Here is a 24293-nt window from a genome sequence, read left to right on the forward strand (position 1 = left end):
TAATCCTAAAGTATATGGATTTTAGCAGAGCTACACTGTCTACCAGTATCTCAGAAATTATTTAAATTGTTATTTAAATTATTTACTTTTACCTGCATATAAAATCCGAAATGGTCTCTTGCCTTTTTATATTTCTGTAAGTCTGTAAGTTTTAGATCCTATGCTGCTTAATTTTTAGTTATCCAGTAGTAAACTGGAAAAACTGGGGGCGCAGCTCTCCCAATTTTTGCTGCCAAACTTTGGAATAGCCTACCTCAAAATCTTAGGAAAGGAAAAGAAAACGTATATAAAAATATATAAACACGCCTTGTTAGTGCTTCCACCTAATAATAAAAAACACCACTGTACAGCTATATCTGCTGCATCATTTTATTGTTTATGTATTTCTGATGGGTTTCTTGTTTGTTTAAATGCTTGTTTCAACATTTTTATTTACCTCATTTTATAACATAGATTTATTTTATATCTAATTTAGAAAAAAACTGAACTGAGTTTTCGCAGCATGGATAAGGAAGAATTTAAGCTAACAAAAACCAAACGTTGGTATGGCAATGTTTTTATTTTGAAGAGGTCCCTCCAAACTTCCGGTGCCACTCTTATTCTTGTGTTTTAAGTTTAAGCGAAAAACCTAAAGCAAACCTAACCTAAAGCAAAAAAATTGTCAAGAAATATATAGTTGGCTGATTATTTAATAGAAGTATCAACCGACCGTTTTATATAAGCGTATGCTGTCTGCTAGGCGTAAGCTAGCAAGTTTAAGCAGTTAAGCAGTTAAACTTAACTGCTATTTTAAACTTAACTGCAAAGACGAACGAGTTATTAAGGGTATTCTGTATGTTTCAGGGAAATGGGATCCCAGCAGGAACCATTAGTTCCCATTAACACGGTAAGAGATAACTCAACCTAATAATTAAACAAGTTTGAGAACAGTACAGTATTACGCTATAAAGAACATAAACAAGCCATACAAACAAAATTTACTTTTTGCCAGCTTCCTTGTACATTTTTCCTTTATTTCTTTTTACACCATTTTATTTGGACAGCTTGAAAAGGCTGCCAACAGATTTATGTGGTGAGTTTGAAATAACCAATCTGGACCATGTCCCAGACAAATGTGTGTAGTTTTTGACAGTAACTGTTTATTTCCTCAATCAGCTCTCTGGGAAAAGCTCGTCAAATGTGACAGTATGTTTTGTCATGTCATCACTACAGAAGTGTGGGTTTATGTTTACTGAACAGCTTCTCACCATTGGACCTGACATACTGTGCCAGATGACTAATTTGTATTGTTATTTCCATTATCTTTGGGATCTAAACATCAACAATAGCTGATATTAGCTAACATTATGCCAGCTTATGTTAGGCTCGAGTGTCCTGAAAATCACACCTTGCCTCTGAAAAACAGTTTGGTTACATTCTCATTTTGCGTGAGAGTTTATTCACTAAGCATCAGAGTCCAACAATGTTAGATACACTGGCAGATATAGCAGTGCTTAGCAGCAGAGAAGTTCAGAACATCCTCAATATCAGTGTCATCTAACAGAAGTGAGTTTTACTGGCTCATTGACTCATTTCAGACTCCTTTCACAAAGCCTCCTCTAGAGTAAATGTATGCACCCAGCATATTGCTAACGTAAACAGTGGACTGACAGCCTACACTTACTACAGATGAACGTCAGCCAGAGTATTTTGAGTGGACTTAGGGGTAAAAATGTAAAATGCTGCATTTTTTTTTCTAGGGTGATATTATTCAAAAATGTTAAAATATAGTGTGTAGAAAAATGTTTTTGTACAGAAATGCAAAGCAGCTGGCTATTGCTGTTATAGAGCAGTCTAAATGTAATGTTTCACTCTCTCTTGGCTGCCATACACTGTAGCTAGGATTATACATTAGAATTAGGAGGGGTAAGAAATCAGAACTCAATTGACTGCAATCTACTGACATCTAGCGGTGGGATTTTACACACTGTACCTTTAAATGTAGGGATTGCATGTTCTCTCCTAGTACTCCAGCTTCCTCCACAGTCCAATAACTTAATCCAAAAAACTGGCTATCGGTATAAACGTGATTGTGAATGATTAACTTGCTCTAGTTGTTGATCCTGCAATAGGTAAACTGGAAAAAATAGTAGTGAAAATGTATGGATGGATAAAATTATAGGGGTGGTATGGTGGTGCAACGGTTAGCATGGTTAATTCATGGTGTCTGGTTCAAGTTCCAGCTGGGGTCTTTGTGTATGGAGTTGGTGATTTTAAATTTGTGATTAAATATTTTCATTGGGTATATTGTTATTTTAAACGTTAGTATCACTATCAGTCCAGAATATCACAGTCTCCACTCACAAATTGTTTTGTCCTTGATTGGCACGTTGCAGCCACTGGTTTTTATAGTGTTCCCACAGATTTCTGTTTATTGTAAAAACTGTGATCCCTAACTTTGTTCTCAAACACCACGCTTGTGGCACATCATATAATTATGGCACCACACTACAGCTTTTTGTACTGGTGTTCTCTGGAGTGTAACTATGAACTCAAGGGACCATTTCAGAGCTTTAGTTATAACTTTGCCCCAGTTTACTACAAGTACTGAAGCAAATAAAATCAGTTTATTTACAGCAAGTGCAGTTAGTATATAAAGTATATAAAAACAAAACATTTTTCTTAACAGGATCTAACATAGTTACCCTAGAAAAACTTTGATGTTTAGAAGTTTTGCTTGGATCATGGGACATAGGAAACCTTTCTGTGGGAGATTTCCTTTTTTAATCACATGACACAGTTTCTATGAGTGGAGCTGTCCTTTGTCTTTATGTAAGCAGCTTCTTTTCCTAAATAACAACACAAAGGACATTGTTCTGGCACTGCTCTGAATACGGCTTTATTGTCCAAGTGCCTTTTAGACCCAAACTTGTTTTCAGACTGGGTCAGCTAAGTAACAAATGAGGTTATTTAATCTCAAAATGATGTTTTGATGCATAGCTGGTCTTGAAAAAAGATTTATGTTTAGTCAGTCATGTCTAAACAAGGAAATATGTTTTAATAAGTTTAGGTTTAGTTATTTATGGCTCAGATAAAATATTGCAAAGGCTTTTTCCACTTCATTGTGTTGAAGGTATTAAATTCAATGCAATTAAATGTTAATAAAGTCACTGCAATAGTTAGTGTTCCTTGCTCATTAGCTTTTGAATACAGTTTAAGCTTATGTATTTATTTAAAGATGGGGAAACTGCTTTGTTTTTATTGCAGTATGTTTTAGAGCTTTGGCTGATACTGCTTATCCCACAGAACAGTGTCCTCCTCATACAGTACAAACTGTTGACAAAAAGTGTATAATGCAAACACTGCACTACCCCAACTAGTTTCTTTCCTGCTTTGCTTTGCTTTTATTCCACACTCTTTGCATGTACTAACACTGAGATGTTGAATATGTTAAAACCTAACTTTATTTGTTTCTTCAGCTATACTGAATGTTTCCTTTTCCTTTGACAAAGCTAACTGATTTCATGTGGATGATAAAAGTGATTGTAAATGTGATCAGCAGCCCACAAAAGCAATGAGCATACTAGAACAATGTATTACAGGTTGATGAGTTGACAGTTACTATTTCCCAAGAAGTAGGGAGGTGCAATCTATTTTTCTATTTCCTCATACTTTGAAAAGTCAGGAATCGAGAAGTGACCTGTAAATATTTACTACACATTAGGTAATGAAAATATGCATGACTATACACATTGTGGTGTTAATCAGTGAGAAAAATAACACATCAGTTTACATGAAATTTAAGATAAACAATGATAATTATAAATACCATTAATAATTTAAAAAAAACCACACTGTGCAGTGCCATACAAAATACAGTAAGTACTCCTCTGTAATTCAGTGAAAGACTGTAAGATATGTAAAGCCTTAATAAGGTGTAAAGTATAAACAGTGTTATCTCCTTCAGGTTTAATAGTTCATGTCACAGCTTGTTTTGTGATACTTCTTACCAGTCATGAGCAAACTTAGTCTTTTGTTTCTTCCCATGAGGCTGAAACAGTTTACTGATTGTGTTGAAGCCTTTCGTCTGCTCTCTGTACTTCTCTATATCTTCTGCTTTCAAATTCTGCTTCATTCCCAGAAGTGCTCTGACCTCAGCCGGAGCACCTTTGCCCAGGTAGTAAAAGGCCTTTTTGCCATCATTGTCTCTTTCATTTACATTGGCTCTGTATCTTTGCACAAGCAGAACCATGACCTCAGTGTGCCCATGTATGGCAGCGATGTGCAAAGGCGTGTAGCCTCCATGTGCTTTGGTGTTGACGTTTACATGGATGCCACGTTTCCTGGGGATGTCCATGAGTTTGCGTATCATTTCGCTGCTGCCGTCCTTAGCAGCCCAGTGAAGTGCTGTGAACCCTGACATGAAGTCTTTCCTCTGGGCTAAACCAGTGTCCTGCAGCAGCAAAGCATATATATGTCCCCACATCCCAGCTGCACACTTCACCAACCACTCATGAGCCAGTCGCTCCAAAGGCACAGACTCTGAGTACTTGGCATCATCTGCTTGTCTTGTGGTCTTGTTTGGCGCCCTCACCTCTGGTAAAACTCGTGGGTGTGTGTCATCTGTGTGTGTGACCATCTTACTTTGGATTTCTCTGGATATACCCTTGCAAGCGGAAAAGTTTGCGTTTGAAGTTGGTGCTGGTCGTGTAGAAACTTTTGCACTCGAATTAATTGGTTTGTCTAAAGTTATCTGCTGATGCACTCGGGAGTGTGATCCGTCCAGTGCTGCTGCTGCACAGTCTCTCCCTGGAGATTTCACAGCTATGACAGCGAACACAGCTCCAGATTTCCCCGCTCTGCTCGCCTGATCTCCGGAGATATTCAGGATCTTAACAGTGGTCGTATCCTCGATACTCACGTTTCCAGATAACACATTCTTTTTCTGCATTTCCCACAGGGACATGTGTTTTACATCGGTGTTAGAACTGGGATTAAAGTTTGAGGCGTCGCCTACATTATTGTTTTCTATATCTGAGTCAGTCCTGGCTGGCTCGGCTCGGTCTGGAGATGTGCAGGAAAAACTCGTGTTTTGGCTGGAGAAGCTCTCATCCATCTGCAGTTTCTGCGACACATCCTGTGCCGCCTCTTTAATAAAGTCCTGGTACCTTTTCTTCACCACCACAAACTTCACCTCGTCGATCTGTTTGACCACAGCGACGCTGTTCACCAGCTTCTTGAAAAGCTCTCTATTGTGCTGCTTTTCCGCGGGATCGCTGCAGTTGATGCGGAGTCTGAAATAGTTTAGCAGTTCCGAGTTCTTTACTTTGCCTCCGTGCTCTAGTAAAAAGGACAAAATGGACTCTTGGGTCAGATCCATGTTGTCCCGGCGGCGCAAAAATATGAAAAGATATAGCGGATGGTTTAAGTAGAGCCCAAAGGATAATCCCGCACTGCCTGCTCCCCTCTCTGCTGTCCTGCACCAACCTGCTGCTTCCGGCGCCTCTCCAAATAAATCCACCCGTATGTTATTGCGGCCCTCCCAGTTAAAAGGACTGTGTGCAGGGCTGACCCTCCCGTGATCAGTGGATTCATATAAAAGCTTAAATCTTCTGTATTTTTTTCTTTATCAGCGTAGTATTTATTTACGGAGTACACGAGTTTAGCTTAATTTAAGATGTGTGTGTATGTATATGTGTGTGTGTATATTATACGGGGTTACACTTACATACCACAGATATATTAAATTTCTCAAATATTTCATCATTGAGGGCTTATAAATTAAATTACATTGAAAAACGAAATTAATAAATACACGAGAACTGGAAATAAACATATTAAAAGCTGTCTGCATGTTGTAGCTGGTCACGGACGCCTATTTAAAATATTTTGCATTTTTTACACGGTTAGTCTTTCCTTTAATTATATATTTTCTCTGCAAAATTACATTTTCAACCATGGTTATCAAATAAATATTTAAGTAGCATTAAATAGAAAAAGTAACGTGAACAGGTATTAAATGCATACATTTTTCCACGGTCCTACTGTGTCGTTCATTTTCTTTATAGGCTCTGTACTCTGCTGTAACCCCACTGAAATTTCATAATCGTATATAAAAACACTTTCTGGGCCAGATATTACTGTTTAGTGTCACTTTGTGTAAATATATAAACCTTGACAATTACGTACTACAGGTTTTCAAGTCAGAAAACTGGATGAATATTGGAAAGCGGCAGAAAAAACTCCCTCTAATAAATAAATTGTACAATTTTCATTTCCATTGAAAATAATTACAAATCATAGTTAAAAAGTGCTCCCATTGTGAACCAGGTTTTCCGTGGCAGTCGTTGCAAACCCAGTCAAAGCAGTTATTATCGTAATTTCGCGTAAAATCTCATCAAAAGCAACTATCTCGGTGTAGTTTAGTATATTTCGAGCTGGTGTAATATCATCCTCCAGCACCGAGGGGGTGTTGCCTTCAAGTAGCCATATTGAGAGCAGTGTGAGTCTGTGTGTGATGTGGATGGAGTGCAGGTCGCGCTGAACACTCATAATTCCTGCACACAGCCACTTGTGACGATGGCGACCAGCGAGGTGGATGCTTTTGCGGTAAGTACGACGGTGGGCTGTCTGCCGGCCTGCAGCGGTGACGAGCGGTTTTTAGAAGAGCAGCATTGAGCTAGCAAACGGTTTCTTACATTCGGGTGTAAATAAGAGCAACGTGATGTGTGCGGGGATTGCAGCAGGAGGGCTGCGGTGATGAGGAAAGCTCGTTATGTGTAATGAATCGCGATGAAGATGGTTGATTCAGCGGAGAAATGCTTCGTCGCTCCGTTTTGAGGAGCTGGTCCTCGGAGACGTGCGGAAAGCGCGCACTTCAGCATCCAGGCGCGCTGTCTTGGACGAAACAGCACGGAGCCCTGCTGTGTGTCAGTACTTTCCTGTTCACCGTGTCAGCACCTCTGACAGGTGTGCACTGGTGCTGAATTAACAGCACGAAATTAGCATGTGGTTGAAGACCAGGCCAGCAATGACTGAGAGACTGAGTTAAGAGGATAAACATAAGTAGTAGTAAGTGGTAGCTACCAGCTCCTCAACCGTCAGCATCATATTGCTCAGCAAAAACATGTCAGCATGTTTCAGCCAAACATGTAATTCAGGGTAATGACATGCGTTAATTAAATCCTATCATGGCTCACCTCACATACCTGGAATTTAGTTTCCTGTCTATGTTGTAAAGGATGGAAGAGTTCAAGTTAATGTAGTGTTTGTGGAGGGGAGCTTGGGGGGTACCAGGGCAGCCAGCAGCTTGGATATCCTCCCATCCTGTGAAATAACATCCACATAAAGAGCTCTTTGTGTGGGTGTGTGTGTGTGAGAGAGAGAGATGTGAGGGAGAAGCAGAGGATTGTTGTGTTGAAACACATCCTGGTGCTCATGTTGAGCCTTTTTGCAAGATGCCAGGCTCCCAGGGTGAATCTGGTATTGGAGGAACAGTCTCTCACTGCCAACTTACCAGGCTGTAGCATCATTCATCCTACTGCGTATAGTTTGGGCTACTATATACAAACTCGCAATACCCAAAGCTCAAGCTGGGAATTCTGAGTGAGTTTATCAGCTTGAGTCTCTGGCTACATATACTAGGTTCACTGATATGATTGTCAGTAAGTTACTTATAAGCGCCAGTTTTAAAAATAATTTATCAAACAAATATTTGTTGATGATTTAAATGTTCAATAATAATAATAATATCTTTATTTTTGTACCTGAGGGCTGAGGGAAGCTGTACCAAAGTTTAGCTGCTATAACGTCTAAAGTATGCTGCAAAACAGTCCCAGGGAGTTTGGTATATACAGAGCAGCTTGTGTATGTCGTTTTTTGTGTATAATTAATTCATTTTTACTATGAATACTGAATTACACTTGAAGCCAATGAAATCATGAAAAAACACTCTAATCTACTCCATTTCATAACACACGAAGCATATGATACATTTAACGTGACATCAGTGCTAACTGGAATTTGGTTCACTATTTGGATAGTTCCTTTTTATAGATGGGACTGTTCAGTGTGTTAATTGGAAGAGGGAGAGAGAGAGATGACCTCATTTGCAAAAGATGCTTTTAAGCCTAAGAGCAGAGTGTGTGTGGATGGGATGTGACAGATGGACCTTTTAAGCTCACCATTCCAGTCACTGTTTTATTTTGTTGGATATTTACTAGCATAGGATGAATATGGTTTTGTTTTCATTGTAATTTCTCAGAATGAAGAGAAGCGAACTCTGGAGCTCAGTGGCCATGTGGGGTTTGACAGCCTTCCAGATCAGCTGGTCAGCAAAGCATCTGCACAGGGATTCTGCTTCAACATCCTCTGTGTGGGTATGTCTGAACCCAGGAGGAGCTTCAAACTTAGTCCTGTAACCATAACAAGAGTTCATTTGAAATTCACATGCACTCATTCTGCTTCATCTGTAATTTTCGCTCCTTGTTTTTCTGTCTGTTTTTAAGGTGAGACCGGGATCGGCAAGTCCACATTGATGAACACTCTTTTCAATACAACATTTGAAAATGAGGAAGCCAGCCACTATGGGCAAATGGTGGAGCTGCGCCCACACACGTATGAACTGCAGGAGAGCAATGTCAACCTCAAGCTGACTGTTGTACACACTGTAGGGTTTGGAGACCAGATCAACAAAGAACAGAGGTACAGGTTGCTGATGGATGTGATGATGGACTTTTAGTTAAAATGACTTTTATTTTATTTTTTAAAGAGGAAGAAACAGTTTAGAAATCAAAGAAAACCTTTGAAAATTCACAGAGGTTACACTATAAACCTGATAGATCAGTGCCAACCCTGAATCACTTTGCCATTTTTCTCTTATGCTGAAACAATTTCCGATTGTAAAATCGAGAGCCAGCTCTGCCCCGCTGCTGGCATTTTAATTGGAGTGGAAGAAAGGGAACCCGGGAGTGAGTGATAGAGCAAATGTGGTTTCAATTGCTGTTTGAGTGCTCCATCAGCAGGAAGTGTACGCATCTAACATGCTTGGCTGTGTACAGAGTTTTTACCATGGTTACCGATATGTCTGTTGAACAACATGAAGTTGAATGTTCATGCATGTAATGTTTGTTTTTTTTACTGCAGCTACAAACCCATTCTTGAGTATATCGATGCCCAGTTTGCGAAGTTTCTTGAAGAGGAGCTAAAAATAAAGCGCTCCCTGTTTAACTACCACGACACGAGGATCCACATCTGCCTGTATTTCATCGCCCCCAACGGACATTCTCTGAAGTCCCTCGATCTCGTCACGATGAAGAAACTGGACAGCAAGGTGAAAGGAGATCCAAGCTATGTGTATTTCAGCAGTTATTACTCAGTCCATGACTTATCTTCTGGTTATCTTCAGGTGAACATCATCCCCGTGATTGCGAAGGCAGACACTGTGTCCAGGAATGAGCTAGAAAAGTTGAAGATCAAGGTTATGAGTGAGCTGGTCAGCAATGGAGTCCAGATATATCAGTTTCCCACAGAGGATGAGGCTGTTGCAGAGATCAACTCCTCTATGAATGTGAGTCCTAAAAACAGATAAACATAAAAACATGTGCACCGTGGATTTGGTACCTAATGCTTTTTTAATGCTTAGTTGTAGTCATCGGTTAATCTGCATACTTGCTCTCTCTTTTTTAAGCTAACTAATATTATGCTGATAATCACATGTAATGATAATCAACTTTGTCATGCCATTTGAAAATAGATGTTCATTGGTGAGGAAACAGTATTTTTAGAAACATTATATAATGCATAATGGCATATTAGGATCCTGGATATGACGCAGCATTATTAATAGCTCCATATTCTAACATTATCAGTACTCTTTGTCACAGACTCTTCTGCCGTTTGCTGTGGTTGGAAGCGTAGACGACGTGAAAGTAGGAAATAAGATGGTGAAAGGAAGGCTGTACCCTTGGGGATCTGTGGAGGGTGAGTCTGCTGAAATGGTTTGGCAGTCATCATGAGGGAGCTGTTTAGTCAGATGCCTGCTGCTCAAATCCAGTTTTTTTTATTTATTTATTTATTTTAGGTATAAACATGATGGATTTTATGAGCAATTAAAAGACCAGTTTTTCTTTTCAGTGGAAAACGAAAAGCATTGTGATTTTGTGAAGCTGAGGGAGATGGTGCTGCGTGTGAACATGGAGGATCTCCGGGAGCAAACGCACGCTCGTCACTATGAGCTGTACCGTCGCTGCAAGCTGGAAGAGATGGGCTTCAAGGACACAGGCACTGACAGCCAGTCGTTCAGGTGAAATTAGGGAAAGCAGTGATGCAAATGCATCTGGGCAATTTACTTTATCAAAAAAAAACCCCAAAACAAAACTCTAGCTTTCTTATGAGGTTAAAAATGTGCAAATAACTTGGATTATTCATAAACAGCACATTAAAGTCAACGTTTTAAGGAGATTTAGATAAAGAATGTGACTTGAAAACTATTAATCCCTCTGTATCACAGTTAAAATGTTTTATAATTTGGTGTGTTTTGTTTTCTAATTTTGAATGTTGAGTTAAAATATTGCTTGTTTATTATTATTTTTTACTATTGCAGAGCATTTTTCTGGATGAGTTCTGCTAGCTGTAGTTAACATTACAGCATTTGCTCTACAGATTTTATGGCTCAACGAAGTGTGAAGTTATAGGGCAGTAAAGTGAGCATATTATTGACTTTACCCTGATCTTCAGCCTGCAGCAGACGTACGAAGCCAAGAGGAAGGAATTTATTGTGGAGCTGCAGCGCAAAGAAGAAGAAATGAGACAGATGTTTGTCAACAAAGTGAAGGAGACAGAAGCTGAGCTGAAAGAGAAAGAAAAAGAGGTGAGGATTAACAAAGTCATAAAAGAACTCCTGTGTGATCATATCTCATATTTGGCTTGTATGACATTGCTCTGTGTATATATATTATCATCACCTGTAGCTTCATGAGAGGTTTGAGCAGCTCAAGCGGATGCACCAAGAAGAAAAGAAGAATCTGGAGGAGAAAAGACGAGAGCTGGAGGAGGAGATGAATGCCTTCAATAGGAGGAAGGTTGCAGCAGAGACACTGATGGGACAGGCACTCCAAGGTTGCTCACAGCAGCCATTCAAAAAGGACAAAGACAAGAAGAAGTAAGTTAATGTGTTTGTATTTACCTTGTGCTGGTTGCTTAATTCACACACTGATTGTCAGCAGAACTGTTAATACAGTCAATGAGTAATACCTTGAGATCAAGCTATTTATGGATAACCATTGTCAATCTACATTATATTCACTGACCTTCCATATCATGGAGGTCAGTCTTTGTGGTGTTTTTTGGAAAAGGGGGAGCAGTAGAACGTGATTAACGAGATAGTGTTATCTTCCCGGAGGCTATGTTGGCTCAGAAAAGGATACGGGGACAGATTCAGACTGACACTGTGTGCCCAGACGCTGTAGGAAGGGTCACAGCTTGGATGACACAGCCTGATGCTTATGTCTCTGCAGGCTGACCTGCCAGACTGTATCTCGGGCAGGGACAGTTCTGTTTACATTGGACTGGTCTCACCGATGCTCACGCCATGCAGAGCACAGATGATACTCATACATCCCGCAAAGAGCTGTAATCATGATGTTGCATATGCTTTAAATGCAGCTTGATCCTGGCATCAGCCTTGTAAAACACAGCACACCAAAGCTGTCTTAATAGTCAGTAAAATAGAAAAATGAAAAGAACTGAGTGAGCAGAGTTTCTTGGAAACATTTACTATTAATGGTAAGGGCTTCAGTATTCCAGACAGTAAAATTTTACGAGGCATTTAGCCAGTATAATTACATGTGAGGTGGATGAAGAGATTTCAGGTATTTTAATGTTTTAATAATTCTTCCTGCTATTCTTATAACACTGTTTTTGAAAAAGCAATAAATGCATTTTTATGCATTTCAAAATTAACAGCTTCGTACACTAAGCATATACACAAAGGGATTTATAAAATAATCCTTTAAATATGTCATATGAAAGATGAGGAAATGTTTGTAAAAATCTTACTGTAGACAAGAGTGAGCTGAAGCTTTAAGGTAAGATTGCAAGTGGAAAGTATTTAAAGTCACTGTCTAACCAAAAAGTCTGGTTGTTGTTGTTGTTGTTTTTTTAAATACACTCACTGAGCACTTCATTAGGTACACATTGCTAGTACCAGCTTGACCTCCCTTTTTACTTCAAAAAACCATCTTAATTTGTCATGGTACAGATTCAACAAGGTGTTAGAAACATTCCTCAGAGGTTCCTCTGGTCCATATTGACATACTAGCGTCACCCAGCTCCCGCAGATTTGTCAGCTATAGTGGTCCCTCGCTGTAACGCGGTTCACCTTTCACGGCCTCGCTGTTTCGCAGATTTTTTTTCCATGCAATTTTGCATGCTTTTTTTAATTTTAATTTTAATTTTTTACAGCACATTGTGTTCTGTGTCCTGATTGGCTGTAGATCATTGTCAATCAATCTCTTCCATGTTGTGTCTCCTGTACAGTACAGAATGCGTTTAGCTTGTCAAATTTACATAAATCTTCGATCGCTAGCAGCGTGACTCTGAAGTGCTGTACTGTATGTTTGGAAGTTTTCTCCCCAACAAACACAACAATGTCGACAAAACTTTTTGCACTGTCAAAGGCACCTGCGGTAGCACCCAAAAGGCAGAGGAAGATCCTAACCATCGCACAAAAAGTTGCACTTCTGGACATGCTAAAGAAAGATAGAAGTTACTATATTTTTTGGATTATAAGGCGCATTAAGCAAAACAAAACAGTCAGATAAGTCAAACTTTAATCAACTCATTCTTCTTGCTTCCTCCACTTCCGTATGATTGAATTACACTGAATTAAATTGAATTGATTCTGTTAAATTCTCTCACAGCTGCTCTATTCTGTTCTGTTCTGGACCTGAAATTAGGGTTTGATCTTTGGTTTAATTCTATAATACTGGACTTATTTTTCTACAAAGGTTTGAACTGTGAGAATGTTTAAACAAGAGAGAAAAGTGTGAAAATGTTCATGCCTGCCTCAGAGAAGTGAATGAAGTGCGTAGTGAGGGGTTTTACAGCCTTAAAACATCTATAATATTTGTAAATAATAAAGTTGGCTACTTCACGGATTTCACCTATCGCAGGTTATTTTTAGAACGTAACTCCTGCGATAAACGAGGGACCACTGTATACATCCACAATGTGGATTTCCCATTCCACTACATCCCCCCAGACCTGGTGACTATGGAGGCCATAGTACAGGGGTATTGTGCTGAGGTTTTGTACTTACTAACTCATTGTCATGTTCAAGAAATCAGTTATCCTCCTAAAAAGAGCCATCAGATGATGGGTACTCTCGTCATACAGAGATAGTCATGGTCACCAACCATATTCAGTTAGGCTGTGGTGTTTAAATAATGCCTAGATAAGAAGAGTCCTAAATTGTGGTAAGAAAATATCCCCCACACCACCACCAGCCTTCATTCTGATTCTGCCATCCAAATTTTGCAGCACAAATCAAGATTCATCACACCAGGCAACATTTTCCATTTCCTATTGTCCAATTTTGGGTTATTTTGCAATAATGAGCAGCTGAACAGGTGTACCTAATAATGTGGCTGGTGAGTGTGTATAGCCATTGTTGGTGTATAAAGAGTTAAGCTGTCAGTGTTTTCCTGTTGGACTGGAGCGACTTGACTCAGAGACAGTAGAAACCTCAGACTTGTCACACAGCTAAATGTCTCTCTGGGATATTTGTTAGTAAATGTGATTTAAATGTTAAACTGTCAGTAATGGGAGCTGAGCTGCCAGCATATTTCAACAGAAAAAAAATCTTGCATTCCAATTCATTCACTATTTACTTTTGATTCCTGCCATATTTCAGATCCGTCATCCTTTTGTTTCTTTTGCCATATTTTGTCATATTTCTTTTCCCCTTTCAGTTGATTTATGGATCAAACATCAGTGGAAACCAGGAATGTTTGTGCCATCAGCATGGGAAAAACGATCTTACGGATGAGAAAGGGAGCCTTGTTCAGTGTATTTAAGTTTCATATGCTGATTGTGCTAAACACATAATAATAAATCAATGGACGTTTTTCATAACATGTAACTTGTGTAGTTTTATGTTCTTGACAAGAATGTATGTTCATCTTCAGTTGTAAATTTAAGTCTCTGGTTTTCAATGAGACACTAACAGAACTTTATATTAAAAAATGAATATTGAATAATCTTTTTACGTATATATTAATACATTTATTCACAAGATGCTTTGTAATGTATATGAATATACTGATCTTTTTTAATTGTTGTTTTTCTCAGGTGATATCTTTCAATTGCCTAAGCAGTGTTCTGTGCAGCGTTATGAAGAACATGATTAAATTTACTGACAGTGAATCTGGAAATGAACACAATTTCTTTGTCTTCATTTACATTTAAATAAAGAGAGATGATGGGAAACAGAATAGAGCATCAGTTTGTGTGTCACCTGAACCCATTTCCATCGGAATGCCTCAGTGCTTTGGGACTTCCATCGCATGAGCCCTTTGGTTCACTCAAAGCATTTCATATTGTAGCTGTTGTGTCGTGCCATGCCCAAAACACATCTGATGATTTTGATTTATTTAACAGTGTTGCTTGTTTTATTTTTATATCAGTGAGTGGCAGCAGCAGGAAACCCAGCAACATGATTTATTTTTAATCAACATGTGCAGTGTTGTTGAATTTGTCACATGACCTTTACTGACTGATGCTTGTTTGGATAAATGATGATGTGGTTTTTCTTTCCTCTCATAGCTTCTTTAGTCTCCCATCTGCGTGCTCCCTAACCTCAGGAAGGAATTTGAATTAGAAGACTTTCTACCACATCTAAAGATCACAGACTAACTACTCAAGTTTATTATTTTTACAGTGTTAAAATAAAAGTTTTGCTGAACTTTCACTTGAAGTGAGTCAAAGTCTTCCATGTCTACTAAACAATGTTCTTTTTAAACAGCGATCTGTAGCATGGTCTCTGCATGGCTCCTAAACTGCAAGTATGCTTTTATTAAAATATCTCCAATACCAAAATTTCCAATTTCTTTTGTACTAAATGTGCTACTTTTGTCTGTTATGTTATGCTTGTGGTTTCTGATAAATGACAAGTTACACTGTGAAATATATACTATAAACTGACATGATTATTGCTGTTAAAGGTACTGATTGTGAATCATTATGATTTAGAAGCACTTTAAAACAGTTATAGTAAATATGCTTTCTTTATTTATATCCAATTATAAATGGTACCCTGTACTACTAACTTGTCAGCTCTCTGTTGTGTTTGCTATATATAATATAATATATATATATATATATATATATATATATATATATATATATATATATATATATATATATATATATAAATATAAGAGAGAGAGATTTCATATTTTAAACTGTATATAAATTCAGGATTAAATCTCTTTATGTCATAAGATCTATATACTGGGTCTGTGTAGACCTGCTTGGCAGATTTTTAAATCCTAATGTAATAAAGAGTTACTTTATTGAAAAATGAACTGTGTACTCTCTATATTTACTTTGATTTTTAGACAGAAAAGACCAAAGGAGTGATGGATAATGCAGGTTCCTTCCAGATTGTTCCAGAAACTTTCCAGTTGTGTGCGTGTGTGTCTTTTTTTAAATAGTTTTCTATGATTTCGACACCCTTTTAAAAATGTAATCTATTTTACTACCCACTAAAGACATTACTGTGTAAATGTTGATATAATTTGTATATCTGTATTTATTTATTAATGAATTTTAAAAAATTAATCCAATATAATTTATATACCAAAGGAGGCAACTTTATTACGACGCTATTTTGGGTCGTATCCCACCTTCTGACGTGCGATTGGCCCTAATGCATGAATGGGGTGGACCTTGTATGTGACTAGCTAGTTAAATATCCAACTAAAATGTAGAGCTGGTAACGTCACTTGTTGAGGACCAATAGAAAATCGGCATGGTTGGTCATGGGCTTGGTTTTATGCCTGTTTTAACGCCTTAACTGTCCTTTTCCCCATCGCCTTACGCCAAGGGTAGGGGGGTGTGCATAGGCAGAAACTAACCTATGCTTAAAACTTTCTTTAGTGAAAGTTCATACTTACACTTTTGTGTGTTTTATTTCTCCATTCACCCGCTTATTTGAAGCGCGTGGATTTTTTTTTAAATACAAAAAGCAACGTAACTGTTTAAGGTAAGTAAACCCATTTTCCTTATATGATATATATATATTTTTTATCTAGTGGTGTTCGTGGCTCTAAACAGTAAATGATGTGTTGCTATCAGCCAAAAAAATGCTACTAGTTTTAGAAATGGATTTTTAGCTAGCGTTAGCTTTGATTGCTAAACAGTTTACGTCGTCAACAAAGAGTAGTTTGTCATTTTCTGGTTTCTCTAATAAAGTATGAAGTTTAACTTACATAGTACTTACAGACTTGTGTTGTTGTTTCACTCTTATCTTTATTGTTTAAACTGTGTACTGTCACTTTGGTTTGCTGTGCCATGCTTTGCGTTAGCTCTCCTTTGGTGTGTATGGCAGGGACATGTCTCGACATGACGCCGGTCCTTGCCCTGACATACACAAGGCCTGCTGCTGTGATACGGCTACATGTGGACTCACAAACTAGCACTAAAGCTGTGGAACTCGTGTTTTACACACTTTTAGTAGCAGAAATGTCGCTTTAACTAAAAACGGAGAAACTTTTTGAAGCATATCCCTGTTCTGTGTTCGTCTCATTTCGCCTCCTGTTTATATACAGTCATTGCTCCTGTCCAGTCCAGTTTAGTCCAGTTCAGTGACGGGCATGTGTTAGCGGAAGGCTTGTTGCAGGATCTTGTTAGTAAACTACGCTCACTGCATTTGTTTAACCATTTTTGTTTCGGACTAGATGTCCTTTAAATACACCAGTCTAATATTTCAATTACGTAGCAGACAGAGCCTTGCCTTATTAAAGAGACTAAGATGTTTATCAGAGTTATGTTAATACTTTATACACAGTTTATGGTCACACAGTTAATTCCAGTGTATCTTTTGTTTGTTTGTTTTTTTTACTGTATCACTAAGTTTTATTTTCATGTCTGTGCAGATGATTGACACAGTAACAGGCCCTGTGGCACAGCCCTTTGCAGCCCAGCTGAAGGCCCTGATTGATCTGGAGGGCCGATACCAACCAAAGCTGAGTGGCTTGAGGTTCATTGAAAGCGCCCAGGACAATGGCCTCAGGATGACTTCCCGACTCAGGGAGCTGGAGGTGAAGGACCTGCTTTCACTGACCAGGTTCTTCGGTTTCAGTTCAGAGAGCTTCTCGCTGGCTGTCAGTTTGCTGGACCGATTTCTGTCTGTCATGAAGGTTTGTAAATGCAGTACATTTTGCTTACTTTCTTAAAATCGTAGCAGTTGTTCCGTTCTCCAATATCCATTTCCCCATCTCCTACAGATTCAGCCAAAGCACCTTCCTTGTGTCGGTCTGTGCTGCTTTTACATCGCTGTGAAGTCCACAGAAGAAGAGAAGAACGTGCCTCTGGCCAATGACCTGATTCGCATCAGTCAGAATCGCTTTACAGTGTCTGACATGATGAGGATGGAGAAGATCATCATGGAGAAGCTCTACTGGAAGGTGAAGGCCCCCACGGCCCTGCGCTTTCTCCGCGTCTTTCACAGCCACGTCCTGGAGCAGCTCGACGCTGAGAGGTAAGGACAGACGGTCACACCAACCTGCAGGGCTGAGCTATGACTCAACGAGATTATATTTACTCTACTAAAATGTGTCTTCTCATATTTGGTTTGAAAGCTAACACTAACCAAAAAAATATATTTTTTTTTTTAGCCAACAGGCACAGTCCTTTTTGAAATTGTGTAGACTTTTAGACATGTGACAGGGTGTTAGAAAACAAATATGCAAGTCCCCCCCCTTTTTCAAACGTTACCTTTTAAAAAAAAAAAAATAGAAATCCTTTTGGTTGGCTTTTTTATCACTATTTATGTAAGCTGTACTTCACATTCAGTTTGCTTTGACACTAAAAGCATTTTTTCCCTTTAGCATGAAGATCCTGAGCCTTGAGAGACTGGAGGCGCAGCTGAAAGCCTGTCACTGCTCATTTGTCTTCTCCAAAATAAAGGTAAGCCAAAACAACTACTCTCTCCACATTGAAAATAATGACTTATTTCAATGCTTTTCTGCGCTTTTCATTAAAAATCAGACTGCTTTTGTCTTGTACACTTCTCGTTTGTTGTTGTATCTCAGGTATAATGTAGGTCATCTGTGTCGATTTGTTTTTAAATGTTATCATAGTTTCTACTTTTTTTTTTTTCTTTTTCTTTTTTTTAACAAGAGACTGTGTTTGTGTTTCTGTGCAGCCATCTCTGCTTGCCCTGGCTCTCCTGTGTTTTGAGGCCCATGATGAACATGACCCAGAGTACCTTGACAAAATATCTGAGGCCTTGAGCAATCTGCAGCAGCAGCTAAATGTAAGTCCAGCTCTGAGCCTTTTGCTTTAAAGAATATATACGAGCAGTTCAAACTAATCCTTATTTTAAACTGGGCCTCAGAAGACACAAGCCCTTTATGCCAACGTTCTTCTGATTGGTTGCCCCTAGCAGGCAGAAGGTTTAAACAACAGGTCAGTGGGACTTGTGTGCTCATGGCTACACCCGTGTGCCTTATTAGGAATAGGTCCATCTTATCAACATACAGGTCAGAGTAGGAAAAACTATCAAAATGAGCCTTTGCTCAACTCAAACCAAAATGGCTCGTTTTTAACATTATTGCATATTAGTGTTTTTGTCACAGTTAATATAAGGTGGTGATCCATGCAGTGTAGCTTAATGAATTTTAATGCTTCTTGCCAAGTGTTAAGCAGAGAAAGATGCGACTCCTCTTTCCTGCAGATCAAAGACGGGGATCTGGTTTGCATGCGGGAGCTAGTTGGAAAATGCTTGGCTGAGTACGCCACCACTAAGTGCTGCAGGCCAAACGTCCAGAGACTTCGCTGGACTATTTCAGGAAGAACTGCACGTCAGCTGAAGCACAGCTACTACAAGATCACTCACCTTCCCACCATACCTGAGTCAGCTTGTTAAAACCTGGGCGTCCAAGTGGGTGACTTGACATGGAAAGAAAAATTACAACATTACCACTGTTACATCTTTGTCCTCTGACTGGATGTAACATGCAGTATGGTCACCCACTTACAGCTCCAGCTTTATTTTCCTTAGAGACCTTCATCTGTGATGATGGATGTCTTTAAGGAAATGCCCCCCTTTTTTTTTCTTTTTTTTATCCCTTAAGTTTGTAATCATATGTTGATCAGACACACATTTTTCTTTCCCTATGACAAGGAGTAATTCTTCCTCAGAAAGGTTGAAGTTTTACTTTCTTGGTTGAGCCGTTTGCACAGGTGTCTAGTATGTTCTTGTTTAAATCCGTACCACGGTGTTTGGTGTTTCCCTGGAACGGGTTGCTGGTTTTAAGCTAATAAGTATAGAACCACCTAGGTCCTCAGTCCACCATGTGGAAGAGGAGGGAGAGGGATTTTGTGAACAGCAAAAAAATGGAACCAAAAGATCGGGCCCAAAGTCCTTCACTCCCACCCTAGGTTGCTAAGCTGTCCTGAATGCACACTCCTACCCAAGGTGATGATTTTTTTTTTTTTTTTTGTTAAGGCGAGGGAGCTCTGGTTTGTACCAGGGAAATGAAGCTAGTGATGATCCTGTTATCTACAGCTCATCAGTGTTTGAGATGAAACGTTACCAACTGTTACAGATGAGTTGTTTTCACCAACTCTTAATTTGTGGACACCGTGTGAAGCGCCACAAATATACTGAGTTAAGTTGTTAGTTTTTTAGAGAGCACTCAGAAAACCCCAAAAAAGGTCATTGCAGTGGAAATTCAGGTTGAAATTTATATCGCATTTTCTGTGCCAGTTTCCCTGTTTAGTTTGATTTTAGTGACAAAACAAAATGTGGTCTCAAATTCAAAATGACTGAATACACCATCTGATTAACCTATGTATTTGTACCTTTCAATAAAACTTTATTGAAAAGCTATTGCTGAGTGCACTTTGTTTTTATTAAAACATGTCAGAAAATTCTCATAACGAGAGTTATCAACTTCCTTTGTAGAGCCTTCCCACTCCCCACATCTGGTTTGCACAAAATCAGTCCTTTGAGGACGAGACCAATGATGTGACAGCCAGGCTTTTTAGTTCGTCTCAAGGCAAATTCTTGTCACAGTAGACCGAATGCATCCACTGTTGTTCTGCACATTGTGCATGATGGGCAGAGGTAACTCCTCAAGCATGTACTAGCATCATGGTATGGGTCACTTCTGTAAGCTGGAAAAGTCTGGACCGCCACCGGCAAAATTCCCAGAGATCTCTGCACCGCTGAAGTCAAATCCAGGATTCTAACAAAGGAAAAAAAAGAGTCAGTAAGACATACTGCTGATTGTTAATCTGTAATTAAGATTTCCTGAGGATAGATGTATCGGAGTTTAAGAAACAGATGTAAGAAGACAAACTCATCACTGAGTGCTCATCTCAACAATTTCCAGAATCACAGCAGTAACACTGCAATGAGTGTTTAATAAAGTCTAAAGACACTTATTAGGTTAGTGATAGTAAATTAGCCACAGGTGCGCACACAAATGGTTGGTAGTCTCACTGTTAGCCCTGCAACAGACTGGTGACCTGTCAGCCTCTCACACAATATCAGCGGAGAGACTTCAGCTCATCCTGATTTGTTAATTTAAATTAAATTTAAATTAAGAAGATGAACTGATGGATGGATTTCTTGATAAAGGGCTTTGAGGTTGAAAACAATGCCTTCATTAACTTAACAGATCATCACCTTTAAAACATTCTCAGGAATGAGCTCTGACAGCCAGACTTTCAGAACCCCTTACAGGTTTCATTACGCAAAATATGTAATATGTTAAAAGTCAGTGACTCACACTGCCACATAATTGCAAGTTAGTAATGTCGCACATTACATCAGAAATCTCTATTGTAATGAGGAAGACATTTTCCAATCTTTCCTTCAAGCTGAAGTGTTACTGATAATCCTACAACTCAAAGAGCATGTCAGCTGCATTTCTGAGAATTAAGGTGGCATGGTTATTTTTTTTTCCTCTTTAGCCTACCCAGAAATGACCATCACAGAGTTCCCTTGATTATTTCCCTTCATTATTTATGGATTTGCTTCATTTATAAGAAAAACCGATTTATCACAACCTGGGGACTGAGTTATTATTAATGGATTGGGAATGAAAACAGTCAGATGTCTATATTTCAACAATCCAAAACATACTCTCATTACACCTGTCCAACTGCATATCTAATCAGCCAATCACATGGCAGCAACTTAATACAGTTAGCCATACACACATGGTCAAGATGATGTGCTGAAGTTCAAACTGAGCATCAGACCGAGGAGAATAAAGGTCATTTAAGTAACTTTTTTGGAATATTTATATTTCAGAAACTGCTCATCTCACAGCAATTTCCCCACAGACCCACCTGTGGGGTTTATGGAGAATGGTTTGAAAAAGAGAAAATATCCAGTTATTGGCAGCTCTGTAAGAAAAAATATATCGTTGATAGTGGAGGTCAGAGGAGACTGCCCTGACTGCTTCAAGCTGCAGGTAGCAGGAGCTTCAATAACTCAGTTACTACTTGTTACAACCAAGATGTAGAAAAGAGTTTCTCTGGAAACACAACATGCTGAAACTCAAAGCAGATAAACTACAACAGCAGAAGACCCATCCTGTCAGCTAAGAACAGGAAACTGATGCTACAATTCAAGCGGGCTCAAATTGGACAATAGTCTCAATCTCTGCTGCAACATTTGGATGGATCTACGTGGCCCTGTATCAAAAGTTCAGACTGCTGGTGGTGGTGATGGTCTAATGATACTGGAGCTAGGCTGTGGTGTTTAAATTATGCTCAACTTGTACTAATGAGCCCACAGACCAAAACCTGAGTATTTTTGCTGACCATGTCAATCCTGTCATGACCACAGCGTACCCATCTTCTCATGGCTGTTTCCATTAAGATAACACACCATGTCACAAATCTCAAATCAATCAATCTCGAAGCGGTGTCTTGAACATGACAGTGGTCTCAAATGGCCTCCACAGTCACCAGATCTCAATCCATTAGAGTACCTCTGGGATGTGGCAGAATTGGAAATTCACATCATGAATGCTGACAAGTCTGCAGCGACTGTGTGACACTATTATGTCAACATAGAACAAAATCTCAGAGGAATATTTCCAGCACCTTGTTGAATCTGTGCCATTAAGAATTAAAGCAGCTCTGAAGGCAAAATGAGCTCCAAACCCAGGCAGTTGTAAGATGTGTACCTAATGAAGTGACCAGTAAGTGTATGTAAAGCCTTTAAAAGTTTCCTTTTTAGAAGGTGGTCCTAACCTGGCTGAAAAAGTAGCAGCTGTGCAGTAGAAGAAATGTATTAGGATTACATGCGTACAATATACAACAGTCATTAGGATGTACAGTAGAGTCAACAGTGCTACAGAGGTCAGCGAATCAAACTCACCTCTCGCTGAAACCTCTCCAGAGTGAGTTTTCTCTGCATCTGGTCTTGGACCCAAGCATTCGCACAATACTCCCCCTCCAGCAGCGAGGACCAGCAGTTCCCTGCTTCTCTGTTGGTCTTCATCAGAATGATCCGGATAAGACATTTATCCTCTGAGGAAATGATCAGCAAAGCAAACAATGCATTAAGCTGGCTCTCATTAAAGTCTAATTTAGTAATGTCTCCTTTCTATTTGACCATTTCTAATTCAACAATGACATAATACAAAGGGTGAACATAAAGCCCCCAGTAACTTAACATAAGTAACATAAAGACATGAATGGATGAATATCACAACACAGCCAGTCAACAGCAATCGTTAGAGTTATAAGGATAGTTATTAATTCCCTTAATATTTCTGTGAGTGTGTCACTTACCTAGTGTCCATGTGGCCTCATCTGATACAGTTGTTCCAAATAGCTTTCCCTGGCAAAAGAATAAAATAAAATAAAAAATGAATAATATCAGTTTTATTCATATCAGCACACCTGGACCTGTTCTTGGAAGAGTTAAAAGACCTGCACATGACCAGAACAGGTCTAGCTGCGTTACAGCACAATACAGTGAAGTTACATACTCTTTACGTACACACAACAGCCCGACTGATTTCATTGTACGGTATCAAAATAGGCGACACTGCTGATTAACTGTGACGTGGACTTTTAGGTCCAACTGTGATAAGTATGACGGAAAGGGGCTACATGAATGGTCTTACAAGGCTGGATTGGGTTTACTGGTTAGTTCAGTCACTGGGTAAAAGAGGGTGAGAGTGGGGTGGAGCTGGAGGATAAACCAGGAATCGCATTATCTTACTTTCTGCAAATAAAGATCACAGCATGCAGGTTATTCTCGGGACCTGGGAGTCACTTTGGTGCCCTACCTTGAATATTTCCTTTCCCTTGACCAACAGCTCGATGTCTCTGGACCCCAGGTGACACTTGACCTCTTTAGCAGTGGTCCCGTGAGGCACGTTGACTTCAATGAAGACCTCATCCATGGTCTGGTACCAAGAGCCCCATGGCGTCTTGCAGGGGACGACACCGCTCCTCTCCTCGAAGTGTACCGACATGCTACGGCTGCACGCCGGCTCACGGGTCGGCTAACCTCCGCTGACCAGCTTCCAGCGTGAAACCGAGCAGGTCGAAGATACGCTGGAGGCTTGCTGTGCGGTTAACTGTTACAGTTGCCTATATGTTTTGTTTTGTTTTTAACTTTAAAGGTCTGTTTTTAAGTTGGTGTATTTTACCTCTCCCTGTGGTGTTTTCCCCTCACAAGCTCCAAATTTCTTCTTCTTCTCAGTCTCGGTGTCATTTCCGGTTGTGAAAATCACGGAAGCTGCAGCGCCATCTACTGCCTGATAGGATGAACCAGTAATTAGAAAACCTTGCTCCTATGAGACACACCATAGACTCTTTAGCTAGGATTTTTCTTTCTTTTTAATGTTACTGAAATGTCACGTGTTGTATTTATTTCCTGTTTTTAATGCTCCTATTTTAACTATTATTAGTTAGTTATTTTAACTAAATAAAGCAACTAAATCCGGAGTTTTTCTAAAAATGGAGTGGATTTTCTAATCTGTTAATTAGATTACACTCCCTGCCTCGTTGTTTCCTGCGTCCATATGCATACCTACTGGTAACTTTAGCGACAC

General features: G+C 39.3%; 4 protein-coding genes across 7 annotated transcripts; 2 read left to right on the forward strand and 2 right to left on the reverse strand.

Moving 5' to 3' along the window:
• The first annotated feature begins 546 nt into the window (after window positions 1-546).
• Window positions 547-14857, forward strand: LOC146638647 (septin-8-A-like). Of its 3 annotated transcripts, XM_085362047.1 has the most exons (11): window positions 547-625; window positions 822-886; window positions 8243-8357; window positions 8487-8682; window positions 9124-9310; window positions 9386-9547; window positions 9864-9960; window positions 10114-10282; window positions 10717-10849; window positions 10950-11140; window positions 14803-14857. In XM_085362047.1, the coding sequence occupies exons 2-11, from the start codon at window positions 848-850 to the stop codon at window positions 14855-14857; spliced, it is 1344 nt and encodes a 447-aa protein (XP_085218173.1). In that variant the 5' UTR covers window positions 547-625; window positions 822-847. The 3 variants fall into 3 exon arrangements, with proteins under 3 accessions (XP_085218173.1, XP_085218181.1, XP_085218165.1); XM_085362055.1 differs by lacking the exons at window positions 547-625; window positions 822-886 and adding an exon at window positions 6556-6573; XM_085362039.1 differs by lacking the exons at window positions 547-625; window positions 822-886 and adding an exon at window positions 6559-6588.
• sowahab (sosondowah ankyrin repeat domain family member Ab) lies at window positions 3986-5359 on the reverse strand. Of its 2 annotated transcripts, XM_085361998.1 has the most exons (3): window positions 4997-5359; window positions 4780-4918; window positions 3986-4722 (listed from the first exon to the last, which is right to left on the reverse strand). In XM_085361998.1, the coding sequence occupies exons 1-3, from the start codon at window positions 5357-5359 to the stop codon at window positions 3986-3988; spliced, it is 1239 nt and encodes a 412-aa protein (XP_085218124.1). The 2 variants fall into 2 exon arrangements, with proteins under 2 accessions (XP_085218124.1, XP_085218118.1); XM_085361992.1 differs by having other exon boundaries at window positions 3986-5359.
• Window positions 14858-16044: 1187 nt separating the features above from the next.
• ccng1 (cyclin G1) lies at window positions 16045-20074 on the forward strand. The gene is made up of 6 exons (XM_085362067.1): window positions 16045-16243; window positions 17136-17399; window positions 17487-17740; window positions 18090-18168; window positions 18407-18517; window positions 18938-20074. The coding sequence occupies exons 2-6, from the start codon at window positions 17136-17138 to the stop codon at window positions 19127-19129; spliced, it is 900 nt and encodes a 299-aa protein (XP_085218193.1). The 5' UTR covers window positions 16045-16243; the 3' UTR covers window positions 19130-20074.
• nudcd2 (NudC domain containing 2) lies at window positions 20022-23913 on the reverse strand. The gene is made up of 4 exons (XM_085362080.1): window positions 23523-23913; window positions 23020-23068; window positions 22604-22755; window positions 20022-20453 (listed from the first exon to the last, which is right to left on the reverse strand). Exons 1-4 carry the CDS (start codon window positions 23709-23711, stop codon window positions 20370-20372), a joined length of 474 nt encoding a protein of 157 aa, XP_085218206.1. The 5' UTR covers window positions 23712-23913; the 3' UTR covers window positions 20022-20369.
• Window positions 23914-24293: the final 380 nt, after the last annotated feature.

This window comes from Diplotaxodon limnothrissa, linkage group LG2, assembly GCF_057381915.1.
Source record: "Diplotaxodon limnothrissa isolate DT_005_m linkage group LG2, D_limnothrissa_male_GT1.1, whole genome shotgun sequence".
Taxonomy (NCBI): domain Eukaryota; kingdom Metazoa; phylum Chordata; class Actinopteri; order Cichliformes; family Cichlidae; genus Diplotaxodon; species Diplotaxodon limnothrissa.

Coding starts and splice junctions, on each gene's coding strand:
- nudcd2 (XM_085362080.1), bottom strand. CDS start 23,711: ATGTCGGTACACTTCGAGGAGAGGAGCGGTGTCGTCCCCTGCAAGACG. Junction 23,069..23,522: donor AGGGAAAGGAAATATTCAAG/GTAGGGCACCAA, acceptor TTCTTTTGCCAG/GGAAAGCTATTTGGAACAAC. Junction 22,756..23,019: donor TGAGGCCACATGGACACTAG/GTAAGTGACACA, acceptor TCATTTCCTCAG/AGGATAAATGTCTTATCCGG.
- ccng1 (XM_085362067.1), top strand. CDS start 17,136: ATGATTGACACAGTAACAGGCCCTGTGGCACAGCCCTTTGCAGCCCAG. Junction 17,741..18,089: donor GAGCAGCTCGACGCTGAGAG/GTAAGGACAGAC, acceptor TTTTCCCTTTAG/CATGAAGATCCTGAGCCTTG. Junction 18,169..18,406: donor TTGTCTTCTCCAAAATAAAG/GTAAGCCAAAAC, acceptor GTTTCTGTGCAG/CCATCTCTGCTTGCCCTGGC.
- sowahab (XM_085361992.1), bottom strand. CDS start 5,359: ATGGATCTGACCCAAGAGTCCATTTTGTCCTTTTTACTAGAGCACGGA.
- LOC146638647 (XM_085362047.1), top strand. CDS start 848: ATGGGATCCCAGCAGGAACCATTAGTTCCCATTAACACG. Junction 8,358..8,486: donor CTTCAACATCCTCTGTGTGG/GTATGTCTGAAC, acceptor TCTGTTTTTAAG/GTGAGACCGGGATCGGCAAG. Junction 10,283..10,716: donor ACTGACAGCCAGTCGTTCAG/GTGAAATTAGGG, acceptor CCTGATCTTCAG/CCTGCAGCAGACGTACGAAG.